Source organism: Chelon labrosus (genome assembly GCF_963514085.1).
Source record: "Chelon labrosus genome assembly, chromosome: 2".
NCBI lineage: Eukaryota > Metazoa > Chordata > Actinopteri > Mugiliformes > Mugilidae > Chelon > Chelon labrosus.
This window is the reverse complement of record NC_140338.1, coordinates 7,135,788-7,154,904: the sequence shown is the minus strand read 5'-3', so window position 1 is coordinate 7,154,904 and position 19,117 is coordinate 7,135,788. Positions and strand designations below refer to the sequence as shown.

General features: G+C 43.2%; 1 protein-coding gene across 1 annotated transcript in view; it reads left to right on the top strand.

Moving 5' to 3' along the window:
• cacna1ib (calcium voltage-gated channel subunit alpha1 Ib) overlaps positions 1 to 19,117 on the top strand; it is a gene marked incomplete at its 5' end in the record, with an annotated part of 169,963 nt that overhangs the window by 46,594 nt on the left and 104,252 nt on the right. The window contains one exon of the mRNA XM_084573466.1: positions 9,163 to 9,260. Within this exon, the coding sequence (XP_084429592.1) occupies positions 9,163 to 9,260 (98 nt within the window). The remainder of the gene's footprint in view (positions 1 to 9,162; positions 9,261 to 19,117) is intronic.

The following is a 19,117-nucleotide window of genomic DNA, read 5'->3' as shown; positions in this document are numbered from 1 at the left end:
TTGTGTATATGTTTTTTTTTTTTCTTTACTATCCATAAATTCCTGAAACGTTCATATTTCCACCGCTCAGATATTGCGACTGGTGTTGTACAACATGACATCCTTTAATTGGTTTAAGTGGAAGATGATGAACGAGGTTACTGAGTAAATGGTTCTCAGTTGCTTTGGCACTAAGTAAATGAAGCATGGGAACCAGCCTGGTATCACAGAGAAGCTAATTTGACTAGATCTGTGTGCATCTGGAGCCGATAAAGCTGCAATGGAATTCAAATAGAGTACGCCAGTGGTAGTTTTTAGTCGATGCAGTCCAGAGTCCGTAGACTATCATTCCTTAAACTGTGGTCAAAGAGACGTTTACGTTTCTAAACACTTTTCCCAACGAAGAAGAAGCTTTATGTTGTGTTTTCCACAAAAGCAAATGTAGATCCTTCATAAAATAGTTGTCTTATACATCAACAGCTATTTGTATGAAAATGCCATGGATTACTACCTACAGGCTGCGCCCCTTCATACTGAATATTTCACATTTATTTAAATTTTCTCCCTTGCTGTCACGGGTTCGCTTTGATGGTGGCTGCACTTTGACTGGAAGCGCACACAGACAGGGTCAAAGCTTCGTTCAGGCCACCCGTGTATAGAGTGCGTACATCGACATCGAGCTCTGTGCAAAGGATTTCCACAGCATATTGGAGAACTTGCCACAGTTCCTCTGAGGGTTTAGGCTCCTTCAGTTGCCTTCGTGTCTCCGTGTAATCCCAGTCTGACTCCGCCGTGTTGACATCAGGACCCTGCGGGGGCCGGACCATCTGTTGCAAAACTCCTTCTTGTTCTTCTTGTCGCTGAAGAGAGCTCTTTACAAAGTGCCGAGCGAAGCTAAACGCATCCGCGGAGATGAATCTGTTACAGATGTCTTCATTCGGCGTGACAGCTACCCTGGATTCCTTTAAACCCGGTGCAGCCATTTCGCTCTGTTGTACCAGATTATGATGGAGCACTTTTGTGGCGGCAGAGTCGTAGCCAACAATTCACTCACCCACTTAATATTTTATATTTAGTCTCGCAGGAAGAAACAGATAGCGAGACGACAGATGGTTAATGTGACCACAAAAAGCTCCAGTTAGACAATAGGCTTTCATCTGTGACGAGATATTCACATGTCTGTAAATATAACACACACACACACACTGGGACATGTGAATGAGCATCTGTAACCCCCCCCCCCCTCCCGGCCCTCCTCCACCCAGGAGATGCAACAATAGCTCATTAGAGCTCTGACACCGCAAGACACACTGTAGGAATGTCAGAATGGAAGGTAATACACACACCCTGACAGAGCAACAAACTAAAGGCAGGCCTGAAATAAAATAAAATAAGGAGGCAGAGGGAAGCGACTAAAGAGTTCGCCAGGTATAAAGTTAGTAAAAAAGTAGAAAAGGCAATCATTTCGTAAATGATTGCGTGTCAGTTTTGTGCTCACGTGCCTTTGTGCATGTGTGTGCCACCTCCCTCCCATCAACTGGGTCTTGCAAACCACTTCTGGGACAGAAAATCTACTGCATCCATTAATCTCATTTTAATAATTGATGCCATCTTCTCCGGGAGGAGTTTAGCCTGGACCGCTGGCATAAATTGAGACATTTAGTGCTCTCTGGTAATTGCCGCATTAGTTTATTGTTGCCTATTAGGCCGGCGTACTGGGAGTGGAATGGCTTAAACGTACAGGATCTGTTTAGTTGCATCGTGGCACCTTCCTAGGACATCCACTGCCTGCAACACCAATTAGATATAATTTCGCTAGTGCATGTTGCACCTAATATGCTGCTGGTGAACTGTTATCTGTGTACTTCAAAGTGTTAGGTTTGCATCTGTTGGTCACCGCAGCAGATATACAGCTACGCTTCGGAGATTATATTCATTAATTTGGCACATCTAATCACATATAGGGTTCCATGCATGAGATAATACTGCAATATTCCCAATGTTAATTAGAAGTTATAGTACAGTACACTATATTAGTAGCTTTTTTCCTGATTATTAGGCTTCGTATTCACTGACAAACCAAACCTCCTCTTCACATCACGCATCGACGACCGCAGTTCCGTTCTTTTTGGTCTGCGCAATCTCTCGGTAAACCTCAACTGCTCCAAAACGCTCATCACCCAAACTGCCCTCCATGGACCACATCACCCCAGTTCCTCGGCAGCTCCACTGTCTTCCAATAAAAGCACGTACTGAGTCCAAGATCCTGCAACTTACCTTCAAAGCTCTTCACAATCAGGCTCCGTCATACCTGTCTCCTCGGCCTTCTCATTGCACCGCCTGTCCGACTGTCCTCCATGGGTTTTAGAGCATTCAGTCGCTCAGCTCCACGCCGTTGGAACATTCTCCCACCTGACACCTTATGGTGTTTCATGTAAGGTGACCTTAAGTGAGAGTTCCAGCCCCAAATGTTTCAGACTGACGCAAGCAGAACATATACTGGCATTATATGAATGCTCTCTGTCACAATGGCTTTAAACTAGAATATACGGTGCAGGCATGCCAGTAGTTGTAGTTTTTTATTTATTTTTTTCAGCTAGGTCAGTATTGAGACCAATAGTCAGTTCAGTCCAGTGTCTGTAGACTGTCACTTCTTTAACTGTGGTCAAAGAGCCTTATTTTTTTTTTTTACATTTCTTTTTCCAGTGAAGAAGAAACAAATGTAGAGCTTTCATGAACAGAATAAAATGTATTTGTATGAAAATTCCGTGGATATACTACTCACAGGCTGCACCCCTGCGTACTGAATATTTCACTTTTATTTCAATGCACTCCCCGGCTGTCATGCGTTCGCTTTGATGGTGGCTGCACATTGACTGGAAGCGCACACAGACAGGGTCAACGCTTCGTTCAGACTTCAGGCCACCCATGTATAAAAATGTATACATCGAGCGCCGTGCAAAGGATTTCCACAGCGTATTGGAGAGCTTCACACAGTTCCTCTGAGGATTTATTCATTCTTCACTCGTGTCTCCGTGTAATCCCAGGCAGACTCCACGATGTTGACGTGAAGAGCCTTTGGGGGCCAGACCATCTGTTGCATGACTCCTTCTCGTTCTTCTTGTCGCTGAAGAGAGCTCTTTACAAAACGCATAGTGAAGCTAAATATCCATAAACGTCTCCCTTCTCGCCCATTGCTTTGTAGCTCACAGTTGGTAATTAGTGGACCTAGTAGGTTCTCATTACCATGTTTTTAAAATGACACAAGCAGGACATAAACTGCCTTTTTTATGTCTGCTTTCTGTTTGAAAAAATAAAAAAAAGTAAAAATACATGTCAACAACACCAATCCATATGGGTTCACAGGATGCAAGAAGTATGGCAAATTAGCAAACAACATTAAAACATTTCTTCCTGGTCCCTAATATTCAAACTCGGCGTTCGTGCAGCGGTCGACTTTGCAGACCACGTTTGACGTCAGAATGATACCTTGATCTTCACCATAGACAGTATAAATATGGACGGTGGAACTGCTCCTGAAAAGCCAAAGCAAGTAGAGCTCCCCCTGGTGACTGGCTGCAGTATAGGTCATACACTCCACCTCCTCCATGTTAGTGGATGGGACTTGGGCCAAACCAAGTATTAATTTAGCGAAAATGTGAGTCGGGCAGAAGTGTGGGCGGGTGACCGATGTCGTGGCCCCACGTTGTTCCATTATCGGACTGCATTGCGCAAACTCTGGCTCCGAACTCACCAGATGGCACCAAATGTATCCCCAGGAAACCAACCATTTGGCCAATGCAAGGAAGTGGCGACACGTCGTCCATATTTATATACAGTCTATGATCTTCACTGACTGGCTGGGTAAAAAACCACATGCTCCTAGACCTCACTGAGAGGCACAGGGACGCGAATTAAAATGTGTGCCGAAGTTAGCAAATGTGGTTAATAAACAACTCTTCAGATGCCACCAACTACAAAAACAGGAAGTTGCTCTTGAGACCTAATTCAACCAGAAACTTGTGATATTTGTTTCACAACAACCTGCCACTCAGAGGCCATTTACCATGCCTCTGAGCACTTCTGTAATTTCGTCTCTGCTCTTACTTATCAACAGGCATTTCTGAGAATGGTAGTTCATTGTTTGACACTGACCGCTGTGGATGTGACTACTGAAGATCACTTGCGCAATGGCAGCATAATTACGGCTGCTGGGAACACCATGTTCATTCGATTCAAATCAGGGAAATAAAATGAGAAACGCTGTGAAGAGTAGCTCCAAGCGTGCCCCGTCCAATTCTCCGAATTTAATTTGCCACTCCAATATTCTCGTCAACATTCTGCGGTGTACACCCAGTGAGAATTGGACCCACACGTTCAAATGAGAATAAAAACAATCAGCAACTCTAGTTTGCGCTACAGTTTCATTTCACAGCATCCTGAAGACGAATAACCTTGTGTTGATATTGACCATGGGCATTTCCCGTTGGGTAGCGTTTACAATTTGAGCAAAAATGTTGCCGCAGAGGTCATGTTGGATGATTTTTTTATTTTATTTATTTATTTAATTTTGGGATACATTATTAGATCTTGGCATGTGCACACAATTCTGAGGTACAAAATGGCCTCCCTGACATTTTAAGCCATTCAAACCATTGCAATCATGTTTTTGCAGAAATTAGAAATAAATGAAATACAAATCCAGCTTTAGATTCTGATTTGGGTTGTTTCCAGTAGCACTGAATTGAATTGACTATTTTTACAGTATTTAGAGTTTCATGGGAGTGGGTATTAGTGGTGGTAAACCCAGTTCATTTCATGGACCCAGGTTAGTCTGAGTCACTCACTGAAATGAGTCACTTGAGTTAGTGTTGTTGGTCAAGAATTGTGCAAATTAGAACACAGACTACGATTTAATTATTTTCAGTAGCTACAAAAACAATCAAACTCAATAAAAATGCCAAATGTCATCATAACATGTGCATAAAATATATCAGCCACACAACGAACACCAGCCAGTCAGTGCAGCCGAATCATCCGCGGTGTTTCCGGCGAGTCCTTACGTAGTTAGCAGCAGCCAGCCAAACGACTCATGGGATCCGGGTTAATGGAGACCTCGGACTCGTGATTCCACCCGGGTTGATTCAGGAATTGACCAGCTCTAGTGGGTATAAAGTTGCGTAAATGTCAAGCGACACAGCAGCACCTGGAAAAGAAGAGGGAAAGAAAAACCCCAAAGAAGATATGAAAGATGTTTAGAAATCCAGATCCACTGTCTGAGGGCTCTTAGGAACAAAAGTAATCGAGTTGCTCTGTTCAGATATTCAATATTAAATAGTTTCAATAGCTACAGTATATAAACAAAAACAAACTAAATAAAAATGCAAAATGTCATCATAGCATTTCCATAAAATATATCGGCCACATAACAAACACCAGTGTGTTTAACCACTTGTTTATTGCAATATTTAACTTATTGCTTAGTTTCACTGACTGGAGTGAAGCCGAGTCTGAGTCCGCGGTGTTTCCGGTGAGTCCGCTGACTCGAGTCAGAAAACCGAGTCGACTGAATCACTTGAGTCCGCGGTGTTTCCGGTGATTCTTCTGACCTGAGTCAGAGCAGCCGAATCATCCGCGGTGTTTCCGTTGAGTCCTCTAACTCGCCTTATGTACTCAGCAGCGGCCAGCCAAACAACTGATGGGATCCGGGTTAATGGAGACCTCGGATTCGCGACTCCCGATTCAGTTAGAAGATTCGAATCTTTAACCTGGGTGAAGTTGTGTGAACGTCAAGAAGGAAAACTAGAGATGGAAAGAAACCCGAAGAAGATGTGAAGGATGTTTAAGAATCTGTTAAAAAAAAAAAAAATAAATAAATCCACATGCCCCCGTCTGAGGGCTCTTAGGAACAAAAGTAACCGAGTTGCTCTGTTCAAATATTCATGAAGCTGTTTGGTTCGAGGGCAGCCCTAACGCAAACACAGAGAGACACTAAATTTAGTTTGCCTTGTGTGTTTGTGTGTGTGTGTTACTGTAAGTGAGTGTGTGTGGGCTCACGTTTTACGTAACTACATACTTCAGGAGTGTGCGTGTGTGTGTGTGTTTCGGAGTGCGAGTCGTCAAGTGTGTGTGTCCTCTGCCTTGTGATTTGACACAGCTTTCTGAGAGCCCCAAGTCCGCCCCGAGCACTTTCTCTACTTAGTGTGTGTCAGAGTGTGTGTGAGATTGTACTTGGACGCGGGACTGTCAGTGCATCTACCCAGTGTGTTAAAAAGAAAAAAACAAACAGGATGCACTGGGGTAACGCTTCTCTTTTTGAGTGTTTTGACTGTATCTATGCTTTTATGTGTATCATTCAATCTGATGTGTTTGCGTTGCCAAAATAAGACATTTTATCTAAAATTGAAACCTAAAGTACTGAATAATGACACATCCTTGTTATGTCCCCTACCGCACACACATAGAAACACACACAGATCCCTGTCCTGTCAATACACTGCAACACAGTGTTTAAATTAGTAGCTGTGGAAGCATTGCAGTAGATATGTTTCCATGGGGGCTCTAGTTAAACTATTAGCGCGCATCTAACCGCACACACTTAGATTTATGTCTCTATTAACAACAGTTAGCAACACAGCTTAGAGTCTAGAGACTATCATTTCTGATCACGTAGTTTCCTTTCAGCTCTTTTTTATACGGCATATACACCGATCAGGCATAACATTATGACCACTGGCAGGAGAAGTGAATAACATTGACCATCTTGTGACAATTCAATGTTCTGCTGGGAAACTTTTGGACCTGGCATTCATTCGTGTGGATGTTATTTAGACATGTAGCACCCACCTAGACCAGACCAGGCACCCCCACCCCATAGCAATGACATTCCTTGATGGCAGTAGCCATCCCCAGCAGGATGCAGCCTGACACAGGCACACACACACACAAAACTTCTTTTGCGTGAGACGCTACAATGTGTTTTCAGGTCAGGAACAAAGACTCGACTTTCACCACATATTAGTTTCAAATTTCAAAAAAATCCAAAGTCGTTCAACCCATAGTTCAAAATGACCCAGCAGGACCCCCAACCAGTAACTTATAGTAGCCCATAAAGGACACAGAAACTGAAACACTGAAACTGATTCGTTACATGTATAACGTATGTTACGGGAAGATTTTTGTACAATTATTAGCTACCTTGATAGTTGAAAGCAGACTAACTACACAGACTCACTGCCGTTGTCCTACTCTCGCCACATGTGCTCCAAATGCAAGGAGCTTTCTCCCTCTCATTGTATCAGGTGGTTTCTGCTCCCTCCGTTGAAAAATCGCCTGTCACATCAGATCACGGCCAAACGCGCGGTCACGCACAGATACGTCCAGGTACTCGGTGAACTCTGACCTCAGCTTTTCACGGTCAACGTGTTTTACTGGTGCGTTTTTTTATTTATTTTTTTCCTCCTCGTGTTATTTATTTGGGAGATTCAGCAGAACCGGGGCTTCCCGTCACCTCCAAGGTTGCGGTGACGCTCCGGCGAGAGGAGAGATTCACGGTTCGCTGAGTCAGATCTACGGCTTGCAGATGCTTCGAGTAATGTGCAGAGGTTTGGTTGCTGGACTGAGGAGATTAAAGCAAACTGTCCCGTTCACGGGTTTCCCCTTTGAGCGGAGGGGTTAGTGCAGTGCAGCTGAACAATTCGTTTTTCTATTCTCACTGTACGCAACGTGTTCCCCAACTCTGAACCTCTCCAAATTCCACTTTTAAACTTTTAACCTTCTCTCTGGGACACCTTCTATGTTTCTGTCCGCTTCTTTGTCTTTTTCACTGTCATTATTTTTTAAAAAGACTCCTCTCCGGTTGTGTAGGTCGAGGGGTCGAAAGCGAATAATTGGCTGGGGCTTTTTAAGCATTTGAAAAATCACCAGGTGTGATTGAAATGAGCTTGTTGCGAAGGAGTGCCGGAATATCTTTTCGCAGGTGATGAATATTTGTGTCAGATACCTGAAACTTGCCTGAGTTTCTTTTTTTTCTCCACATCTTGACAACCGCTCGCTCCCGCCCCCCCTCCCTCCATCTCTGCTTGAGAGCAGCTTTCCTTTGTTCAGCCAGGTATATACGTATTCCTCATGTCTCTCCGTTCCTAACGTTGTAATTATCTCCAACACTTGATAAAAACCCTCAGGCTCCCCCTCTTCCTCTCTCTCTCTGTCTCTCCGCCGCTCTCAACTCTGCTTTATTGCCTTCATTATATTGCACTTAATCAACTCTTGGCGCTTTACTCACATTGGTTTCTGATCTATCCGTCCCCGTCTCATGCCTTCTCCCTTCCCGTCATCTTTTTTTTTTCTCTCTATTGTCTTTAAGAACTCTTTCCCCCACCTTTTCTGACTCTCTCTCTCTCTTCCTGACGTTCTTCAGGCGAAGTATTTTTCTTTTCCCAGTGATAAGTTTGTCGAAATAGGTCAGACAGCAATGTGCCTGAGCTTCCCTTCTTTCTCCATCACCACACACCTCCTCTTGCTTGTTTACTCACTCCACCTCCAGCCTGGGCTCTGCTTTCATCCAGTATGGTCGTACGTTTAATCTCGCGCCCGCGAACGGGATACACTTTGATCCAGTCCCTGCACGTGCTAAAAGCCGCAGACAGGAGGTTTTCGGCACTTATTATTATCTTCCTCGGGCCTGAGTTTTTGTTTTTTTTTTCTTTTCCTGCCAAAGCAGCAAACTGTAACTTGTAAAGCCATGTAAAGCAGCACGCCCACGCGCGGTAACGTTCACGCCGAGCTGCAAGCTAATCAATGGCTCTGTGTTTTCAAAGACGTCCAGGCAAGCTCTTTCTTCCCGCCGGCACGGTTAAAACTGATGTTACGGTCTTCAGTCGACCCTTATTGGTGCACGTATTCCGGCCCATTAATTCATATTAGACCCCGGCACTGCGGGAACCCCGACTGCGTGAGAGTGAGTGCGATTCGGTTTTATGCTTTTTAATAGGAGCAAACTCAAAGGGAGGACTGCAGTAAATGAACTGAAGTCAGACGTTCGCCTCTGTGATGATCGCATATGTTGTGGTGGTTTGTATTTATCTCTGTTTTAATTCTCTTTCCGTATAGACTATAAACATGAGGAGGCAGGTGTGTTGTTAATTTGTCTCTGTATGTTTTGTGTGTTTTTTTTATTTCCAGGATGATCGAATACTCTCTGGACCTGCAGAACGTCAACTTCACCGCCATCAGAACAGTGAGGGTGCTGCGGCCTCTCAAAGCCATTAACAGGGTGCCAAGTAAGTCACTGCACCGCCTCAGACTGGGTTTCTCTGTTTTACAAGCTGCCTGCACTGATAGAAGGCTTAGGTTGTACACCGAGCCGACATAACATCATGACCACCTTCCTAAGATTGTGTAGGTCTCCAAAACAGTTGTGACTCATCAGAGAATGGACATGGGTGGTGTCCTGTGGTGTCTGTCATTAGACTAGTCCTATGGGTAGAGGGGAGGGGCCTCTGTGGATCATCCTGCAGATACTTGATCAGTTTGGGATCTAGTGAATTTGGAGGCCAGGTCAACACCTTGTGCTGTTCTTCATGTTTTCTTTTTTTAGTTGTTCCTAAAGCGTTTTTGTGTGTGTGCCTGTGTCAGGCTGCATCCTGCTGGGGATGGCTGCTGCCATCAAGGAGTGTCATTGCTGTAGGGTGGGGGTACCTGGTCTGGTCTGGTCTAGGTGGGTGCTACATGTATAAGTAACATCCACATGAATGGATGCCAGGTCCAAAAGTTTCCCAGCAGAGCACTGAATTATCACAATGTGGTCGATGTCACTCACTTCACCTGTCAGTGGTCGTAATGTTGCGGCTGATCGGTGTATGTTCGTCACTGAGCTAAGCTTTCCTCAACACTGTCATTTTATTATTATTTTTCTTTGCTGTTATATTTGAGACATATTTGAAAAGTGAGAGAAAAGAAAAAGTCCATTCATGTAAAGCCATCTGTGGCTTTCATTCAGCACCATGGACAGCTGCCTGCTGGAGCAGCCGGCTCACCTAGTCAGTAGGTGCTGAACATTCGTCACTCCACCAGAAATACCTTTACTGTGAAAGAGAGCCACTTACTCATGCTACACCTGCTGCTTTCAATAGACTTTGTGCTGACTAAAGCTATGATTATATTCAATCCCCGTAGTACACAAAGAAAGGTCATTTATCTGATACCCAAACTTTTTGAATTGAGCTTCACTTTACTTAAAGGATGGACGGCACAGCGGTGTGGTGGTTAGCAGTGATGCCTCACAGCTAGAAGGTTTCTATTCCATCTGGGGCCTTTGTGTGTGGAGTTAGGTTCATTGGTGATTCTAAACTGGCTGTAGGTGTGAGTGTGAATGGTTGTCTGTCTCTCTGTGTTAGCCCTGTGATAGACTGGGCTGGACCCAGTGACAGCTGGGATAGGCTCCAGCCCCTGCAACCCTCCAGAGGACGAGCTGTTACAGAAAATGAATGAATTTACTTACAGGATAACTTTTATTCCCAGGGTATAAATGAGTGAATTTTAGAAGAAACGGAAAAACTTCTAGAAGAATGACTTAACTTGAAACTGCAAAACTGCCTCAATACAGTCTGTGGGCCTGTATTCCCGTCCACTGAGGTCAGGTCGCCAAAATAACTTAAGCTCGTAGCGCCTTTACCTTTACCTTTACCTTTACCTCCGTTCTTACTGCAGTTCATCTCCTGCCCTGGAAAGCGCTTTGCTGCCGGATTTCTTGTCCCATTTCACTGCAAGCTCAGGGGTCTCTGTCCCCATAAGACAGTCTGTGAAAGGTTTGCAGAGTGTTGCGTAATTTTTTTTATTTATTTATTTTTTTTTTTTTTCAGAAATTTGGAAATGCGAAACACAAACTTTCCTTTTCACAATGTTGCCAGACACAGCTGAGCCTGTCACTCGCAGTCTATGTGATTCCACGGGGATGCCGTCCTACCGGATTGCATTGTGGCTGCTCTGTGGGTTTTTTCCCAGGTGTACTGTGCTCGCTCGGTATTATTTTACACTCAAATACATGGAAAAATAATGCCAGTGATAAAAAAGAATCCTGACATTGGCGTTTGATTCTTCTCAAAAGATCTGATCAGAAGTTTGTTTGTTGTTGTTGTTTTTTTTTAATATATATTTTTATTGTCTTTTTCAAGAACAATTATGGATGCAGGATATATAGTTGTAGAGGTCCATTACATCTGGGGCGCCCGTAAGAAAAGAGGGGAATTAAAGCTATATTATAGTGCTAATATAGTCCATGAAGGGCAAATTTTCTGATAAATACGGATCTGGAAGAATTTGATATTTTATCTAAGAATAGAGCCTTCATATTGATTATGCCATTATGTTTCCAAATGTGAAAAGAATCATCCATAACTGACGTGGAGAAAAGGTGGCTTGGATAGACGGGAGCGAGCAGGGAACCTTCATTCCAACCACGTTGTTTTCTCACAGCAGGCCATATTTTCAGAGATCGTGTTACAACGGGGTTATTCTTAACATAGTGCAATGATAAAGGCTTTGGAGAACAAAGGTGTCAAACCAGAGGAATTATGTTCCATTTGTACCCAAAAAGGATTCTTGTCCTGCTTATGAAAATAAGGCAGTCCCATCCCTCCACCCGGTTTTGGTTGCCTCTACAGCCTTCCTAATTCTGGGTCATCAAAGGACACTTGTGTTTTCCACATGTGTGGCTCATTGAACTCGGATTCTCCGTGTGGAAGCAGCCCTGTGATTACTGCACGGCATTAGAGAGAACTCTGGACAAGAACAAAAAGACAAGATGGCGACTTTAAGCTCCGCTCAGCGTATCACAACGTGGAAAGTTTTGATTTATTTATTTATTTATTTTTCTCCAGCAATCATCACAGGTGCTCCGAAATTCACGCGGCCGTCTGAGTTGCAAGCCGAGGCAAGATGAAAATGCGAGGGCTTTGTTTTGAGTAATTTAGTTTCGCCGTCTAATCTCAGTCGCGCTTTAATAGCGTCTGCCCTGCAGATATTGTAGAAGGTGGAGACGAAAGAAGAGAATTTGTCAGACTCAAAGATTTTTTTCTGTTATCAATTTTCTCTATGGGACATAAACAATTCTCTCACAGTACAGATTTAAAATAGACATTCTAGAAAAAAAAATAGATAAATGAAATCAACCTATGTGCACATTAGCGGCGCAATATAAGATAAGATAAGATATGATAGGATTTATTTATCCCTGTGGGGAAATTAGGGTGTTACAGCAGCAGGGACCAACAGATAGATAGATAGATAGATAGATAGATACTTTATTAATCCCGAGGGAAATTCAAGCATCCAGTAGCAGTAACATACATTGAACATAAAATACAAAAGCTATATAAAAAATATAAAGTGACTAGAAATAAAATGTTTATACAACTATAAACTATGTTAAAAATATAAAGTGACCTGTTAGAAATATAAATATAAAGTGACCTGTTAGAAATATAAAGTGACCAGATCAGTGTATAATAGGGTTCAGAACAGATTTTAGTAAAGTGGTGGAGGTCCAAGTACGTGATGTGCAAAAAAACTGCTGAGGTAGAGTCTTTGTATGTTACTAGATGTGTTGTCATCCAGAGGCAGGGGACTGTGGGGGTGGGATGGGCAGAGTTCAGCATCCTGACAGCCTGGTGGATGAAGCTGTTAGACAGTGTTGTGCAGCGGGGCCCCGATGCTCCCTGTACCTTTTCCCCGTAGGCAGGAGGCTGAAGAAGAAGTGTGAGGGGTGGGAGGTGTCGCCCTCGATACTGATGTCTCCGCAAGTGAGGCGGGTGTTAAAAAAATGTCTGTGAGGGAGGGCAGAGGGGCACCGGTGATCTTTCTGGTGCATGATGGGGGGTGGGACTCATTTTACGGCGGAAGTAAAGGCTTGTTTGACCCTTCTTGTCCTTCGGTGTGGTGTCGTCGGCCCGGGCGAGGTTGCTCAGAGACCCCCAGGAACTTGTTGCCGCTCGCCCTCTGACCTTCAGCACCGCCGACGCTCAGTGGGGGGATGCTGTGAGAGTCTTCTCCTGTGGTCGACAACAATCTCTTTCCCCACACTGAGGACGAGATTGTTGTCTTTACACCACTAGACCAGTTGGCTCGCCTCCTTCCTGTAGTTTGCTATGTTTCTTTTTCTTTTTTAATTAAGTAATTTAAAAAGCAACGTCAGCAGTTATATCCCCCCCAAAAAATGGGCATACAAACGTCACAAGACACTGGATTTCTGCAGAAATATCTTCAGGCCGGTTTGAAATAAAACAATCACTTCACGTGTCTGCAAGTGTTAACAAGAGAGAGAGAAAGTGACAGGAGACACTGCGGTTCATGAGCAACTTCACTAATTAGAGACGGAGAGATCTGAGATCATGCGTCACAGCTGTGTTTTAATTCACAAGCATCATTCAAGTGCTGCGCTGACAAGTGAAAACACGTCATCCGCCAACAGCAGCTAAAGCGGTCAGACAGTTCACCTTTGACAATGTGGAATGTTTCATGAGCTCGATGTTTTTTTTTTAGGAGAGGAGTTCAGGTCCCAGATTAGGGACCGATCAGGGGCCACATACTGCTCAATCTGATCTCAAGCAGGCCGGGCCAGTAAAATAATAGCATTATAACCTATAAACAATGACGCCTCCAATTTTTTTTATTTGTTTTAGTGCAAAAGAAGTACATTATACTAATGTTTACATTAAATTACCCATGGAATCGTTTAAGAAAAATAAGTGCAGTTTTGTAGCATTGCTGCTATCTACAGTTTAGTCTCAGTGTTGCGCTATGTCCGCAACTCTCACTAAAATAGTGCAACCTAGTGGAAAAATTAGGAATAGCAGCTACTTTTATTTTTTTTAAAAAACAATTGCAGTCTTCTATGATATTTTTGCACTTTGCAAATTCATCCCACGGGCCAAATTGGACCCTCTTGCGGGCCACTTTTGGCCCACAGGCTGTATGTTTGATACCCCTGTTACCAGATCCTTGGTCCAGGCGCCGCGTGGTGTGAGCTTTGTGGATATGTAGATAGAATTCAGAGAAAGTGTGTTTTCAGCAGGTTTTTACCTCCTATATTAACATAAGAAAACAGTTGCAATTGTCAAAATTGACTTTATAAAAAAATAAAAACGCTCAGTTGTTAGTGTGTTTTTGTGCTCGTTAGTTCACCCTGCCTCCTACCCTCCTCTTTTCATCCTTCATTGTGCATTTTCAGTAAAAACTCTGCCCTGAATGTGTCAAAAGAAATTAAAAAATAAATAAAAAGCCTATGTTGTGATATTGTGAGATCAAGTCTGGGTTTGGTGTCTCGAGCTCCACGTTGCTAACAGATTTCCCGGCTGTAACCTTGGCGCACACGACAAATGTGGCCTCACTGACTGCCGCGCCACGCCATTATTCATACTGGAGTAACTGGGCCACATGAAACCGGCGCCTCTTGTAAATGCGGCGCCACATATGCCAAACGAACCCGAATGCCTCGTTGTCCTGGCTGTAATTATGCTGTTTCGATTGTGTACCAGTTGTTTTCCTTTCACGTAGCATGCCTGCTGGTTTACAGGTGCAGTTATGCCCGTGAGCAAACAGATTAAGTCTTATGCACTGAGATGGAAGTCTGCAAAATAAATAAATAAATAAAATGAGATGGAAGGAATGTGTTTCTCATACAATTTCATGAGACCCTGGCATTTTTGGGGGGAAGGCAGGGGGTTGATTCTACTACTACTATCCAAACTATTAAAAACTATTTATACAGTATATGGCACATAGAATAAGGTCATGCGTAATTTTTTATCAGTCTGTCTTTAAATTAGAGTAATAACACGGATATCATATATTAGCGACAAATAGCAGCAGTCCGAGCAGGCAAAAAAAATGCTAGCTAGCGCTTAGAAACTTAAGCTAGCTCACCTTACGCCTGGAGTTGTTTCTTCCGGGTTTTGACTAAATCTCTTTAAATAACTGTAAAACTCAATGGTCTAAAAAATCAAGAGCGCAAACATCAGGGTTTTAAAGAGTAGCGATTGCGTAATTTTTTGTTAGTGAACAACACAAATAGCGTCACATGCTAAGTGAGTTGTCCCCGCCGTTTTCTCCGTCAGGTTAAATTCAATAAAGACCAAGTGAGCGACTGGTGTATGTGGAGGGTCTGGGGGGGAGGGACGGCTTTGGGGAGCAATAGGAAAAACAAAACAGTTTCAAACAAAATATTTCCGATTATGAGACCATGGCGGAGTAAATTAGACCCTGGCGGGCCACCATGGACAAAATGCTCTTTCTGTAAAGGCCAGTAAGATCTGGAACATTCTTCCACTCTCCATAAGGAAGTGTCCTACATTACAAACCTTCAAAACTTACCTCAAGCAGTGGCTGAAAGCAAACCAGTCTTGTAACCACTGACTTTTATCTTCTTAGTAACGTATGGTCTTGTGCTCTTATAGTAAACTATTGTCCCGTCCTACGTCTTATCATGTTTTTGTGTTACCTGCCTAGGGACTGCGGATGCAAATTAGCATTGTTGCTGTAATCCAGCATATTTATGTGTATTGCTGCCTGAATAGATGTTCATTAATGTGTACTGTCCCTATCAAATAAATAAATAAATAAAACATTATATGGGAAACCCTGGAACAAAATTGAACAGGGACAGGTCACATATAATTTCTATTCAGCCTGTGCTTTAGATGCCTCTGTGAAGAACGGTATGCCGAGCGAACAGGGCTATTTAAATTCCTAAAAAGTAATTTCACCCACCGCGAGCAGTTTTTAATTTTCCTCAGCAACAACACCCCCGTCACCGAAATGATCGGTCATCAATGAAGTGTTCGGAGCTCTCCGGCGGCGTCGCTTCCACTCCGAGAGTGCCGCTCCGTCGCTGTCCTGTTTGATGAGAATAATCAGAGCCTGCCGCTGCTCGCTGTTGTGCTTTATGTGTCTAAATTGTACCTAGCAGGCAATCATTTTAAGAAGCTACGAGTGCTCTCAGAGTCGGATATGGCGGTGCTTGAAGTTAACGTTGTTTTGCTTCCTTTATAATTGCCGAACCTCCCACGGCTCATAAATCTGCAGCGTATAAACGCAGCTTTTCTTTTTTTCTTCTTCTTCTGTAAAAGCAAGTGTAGCCAATTTGGTTGGTCACAGAGAAGTGCTGCTTGATTTCTGTGTTCGACACAGAACATACATGAACAAGCATCAGTCACTGACTTTTTTCCCTTCATCTGCAGTCATCTGTCAATCTTTTTTCCCTCTCTCTGTTTTGCTTTATCGCTTTTTTTGTCCCAGTGTCTTTTACTAATTGACTTCCAGGGAAATGATTGGATGTATTTTTACATATCCTGTCCATTTATTGTCTTTACATCTCTTTTTTTAAGCAATCAGCCTGTCATGTCCCCCTACTTGAACCTTCTCTTCTCTGTTATTTTTCATAAATGTTACGCTTGGCTATGCTTGGTTCAGCCAGGGCCAGCCTCCAAACGTCAATTCTTTCCCATTGCCACCACTCCCTTTCTGCTTTCTTCATCTCCTTCTCTCTCATCCTGTGCATTCTTTCACCTTATTTATGCCGCTCTTTTTTTTTTTTTGCATGTCTCTGGAGAGTGATTTATGTTTTTGCCAAAGGGAGAAACCGACTACACTCGTGGTGTCCTCCTTTGAATTCTGAACGCTGGGGTCGGGGAAGTGGAGCTGATCAGTTGCAACAGGTTGATCGCAACCACTCATTGTCATCATGTATTTATGTATGTGCGGTCTCTCTGTGCGTCCACGCTGTTGTTGCAATACGGGGAGTTAATGATTTGGTGTGGTTACAGTACTCTGGATTTAAGACCTTTCGTGATTCCAGTTCTCCATTGATTTGTCCCTTCAGTCAGAATGGGAATGCATTAAAAAAAAAAAAAAAAAAAAAAAGACGGGGCATGAAAAATGAATGCTAAAAAAAATCACAATCTTTGAAGACAATTGTACTTGTTGCCGTGAAAAGGCTAGATTTCCCAGTAGGCTCATTCTAGCTTACTGGCAATGTTGGCGATGACAATCAGCCGTGCTTTGTAAAAACATATTTTTCTCAATCTTGCAAGGAGCAGCTGGATGTTAATGAGATCTCTTATGAGATTTTTGGATAAACCTCCACACTAAAGATCAATATTTTGTTTTGCACTTTGCTTACACAAGTATAAAAGATGATGCAGAGGGAGCGTAGGGATCACCACAAGTAATCACATCTGGGCACTAGGAAGCCATTTGATGACGTTGTGTGGTCCAATGATAGGCAGGTGGAGAGCATCTCTACTCTTTAGAAGGCGGCACAGCAGTCATGCGAATACGGTTCTCAGTCGTCCGGGTCATGGTAAATCCCAAAAAAAAAAAAAGCCTAAGAAAGGCAACTGGACTTGTAGAGTTTCTTGAAGACGTTTCATCTGAGTAGTTTATCCAGTTCTAAAGGACTGGTGGAAAGTTGAGGGTTGAACAGGAACATTTGTGGATATGACCCATCAGAAACTCACATGACTAGCGTCTGTTAATGACTAGATACTGTACATGTAATTAGAGGAGACGGTTTGACCCTGTCATCTTTCTCTAATGAATGGTGCACTAATGACCTGTTGTCAGTCAGAGGCTCCAGTCCCAAGGTCTGAACGGAGGTGAAACTTCTCGGGGACGGATGTTGAGGGCCAAATGTGGTCAGAGATTGGGTCTCTCAAATGTGATCTCAATTTGTTCTGGGGGTGTTCACACGTGATCGGATCGCCAAAATCAGATCTTAATGTAAGGTCTGAACAGGGCCTAAGACTGTATTGCAGATTAATGGCATATTGTACCTCAGGTTAGCGCTACTGTTCAAAGAAGGGTTTTCCTCCTTTTCAAACCCCAATTATCCAACTGAAGAAGCTACATGGATGAGTGGTGAAACGTCTTCAAGAGACTCTACAAGTCCAGTTGACTTTCTTTAACGTTTTGGGATACTGTCACGGGAAGGGTAACTATGTGGCCTTGGGTTTCATTTCAGATCAGCGTTGACAAGTAATTTGATATCCGCCCGAATTTCGTATACACATGCAACTCTTTTTTTATCCTCTCAATTAGCTTTTAAGCTCCTCAGACTGCCGCTTGTTGTGTTTCAACTTCTACACTTCTTCTACGTCGTACGGTTTGTCTCTTTGGTTGATGGAAGTTATACCGTGACAGACAGTGATAGAAAGACTGTATTTAATCTTTCAATTTTTTAAAGAAGCGCTTGCTCTTGCCAAGCATTTTCCAAAAATGACTTCTGACATGGTAACAAACCGTCTGGTTAGTTTCTTTTAGTTGTGACCAGGTTCATACCCTGACTCTCTGTTGTGTTAAATATATTTATATAGCATCTTCTAACCTATCTGTGGTGAAAGATCTTTACTGTCACAATGACAAAAACACACACACCAATGTCAAGCGCTGGGAGCAACTTGAGGGTTAGCGTCGAACTGCTAACCCTCCGGCTGTACCTACCGAGCTTCAGCTGCCCCAACTATGTTGAGCCTTTACCTAAGCAGACCAAAACCAGAGGACATTCGGAAAAGTCTTTTGTTTTTGTAACAGTTTTGGCGTCGCAATTTGACAAAGCTGGGCGGTAGGACCCAAATGCACGTGTGCAAACACACAAACACACACAGAGAAGGAACAAGGCAATTTAATGAACAAGCTTTAACAAGAACAAAGGCAGCTGTAGAGTGGAGGCAGGGTAATACATTACAACAAGGGTCAGATAAACAGGAGAGGCCAGGAAACACTGGAGGATCACAAGGAAAACACAAGTACAGACACCCAGGCTTAAACATCTAAAGAAGACAAGAACACACAGGAAGTAAAAGCTTTAAAAGTCAATATCGTGACATTTGAAAGCCACCGACAAACAACGTCTGTGAAGGTTCTCAGTCATCTAGGTCAGACATGATACGGCCATGTTGCCTGTAGTTCTTATAGCATTTGACCAGTTCTTAATAGGGTCGTTTTGAGTATTTTGTGTTTCTTGCCTACTTGTGTGTGTGTGAGGCGAGTTAAACCGACGAGACATTGCTAACTTTCCACTCGTTTATTCCAACAAAGCAAACGTCTCACATTACACAGAATCTCCCACGCTTTAAAGGTCCCC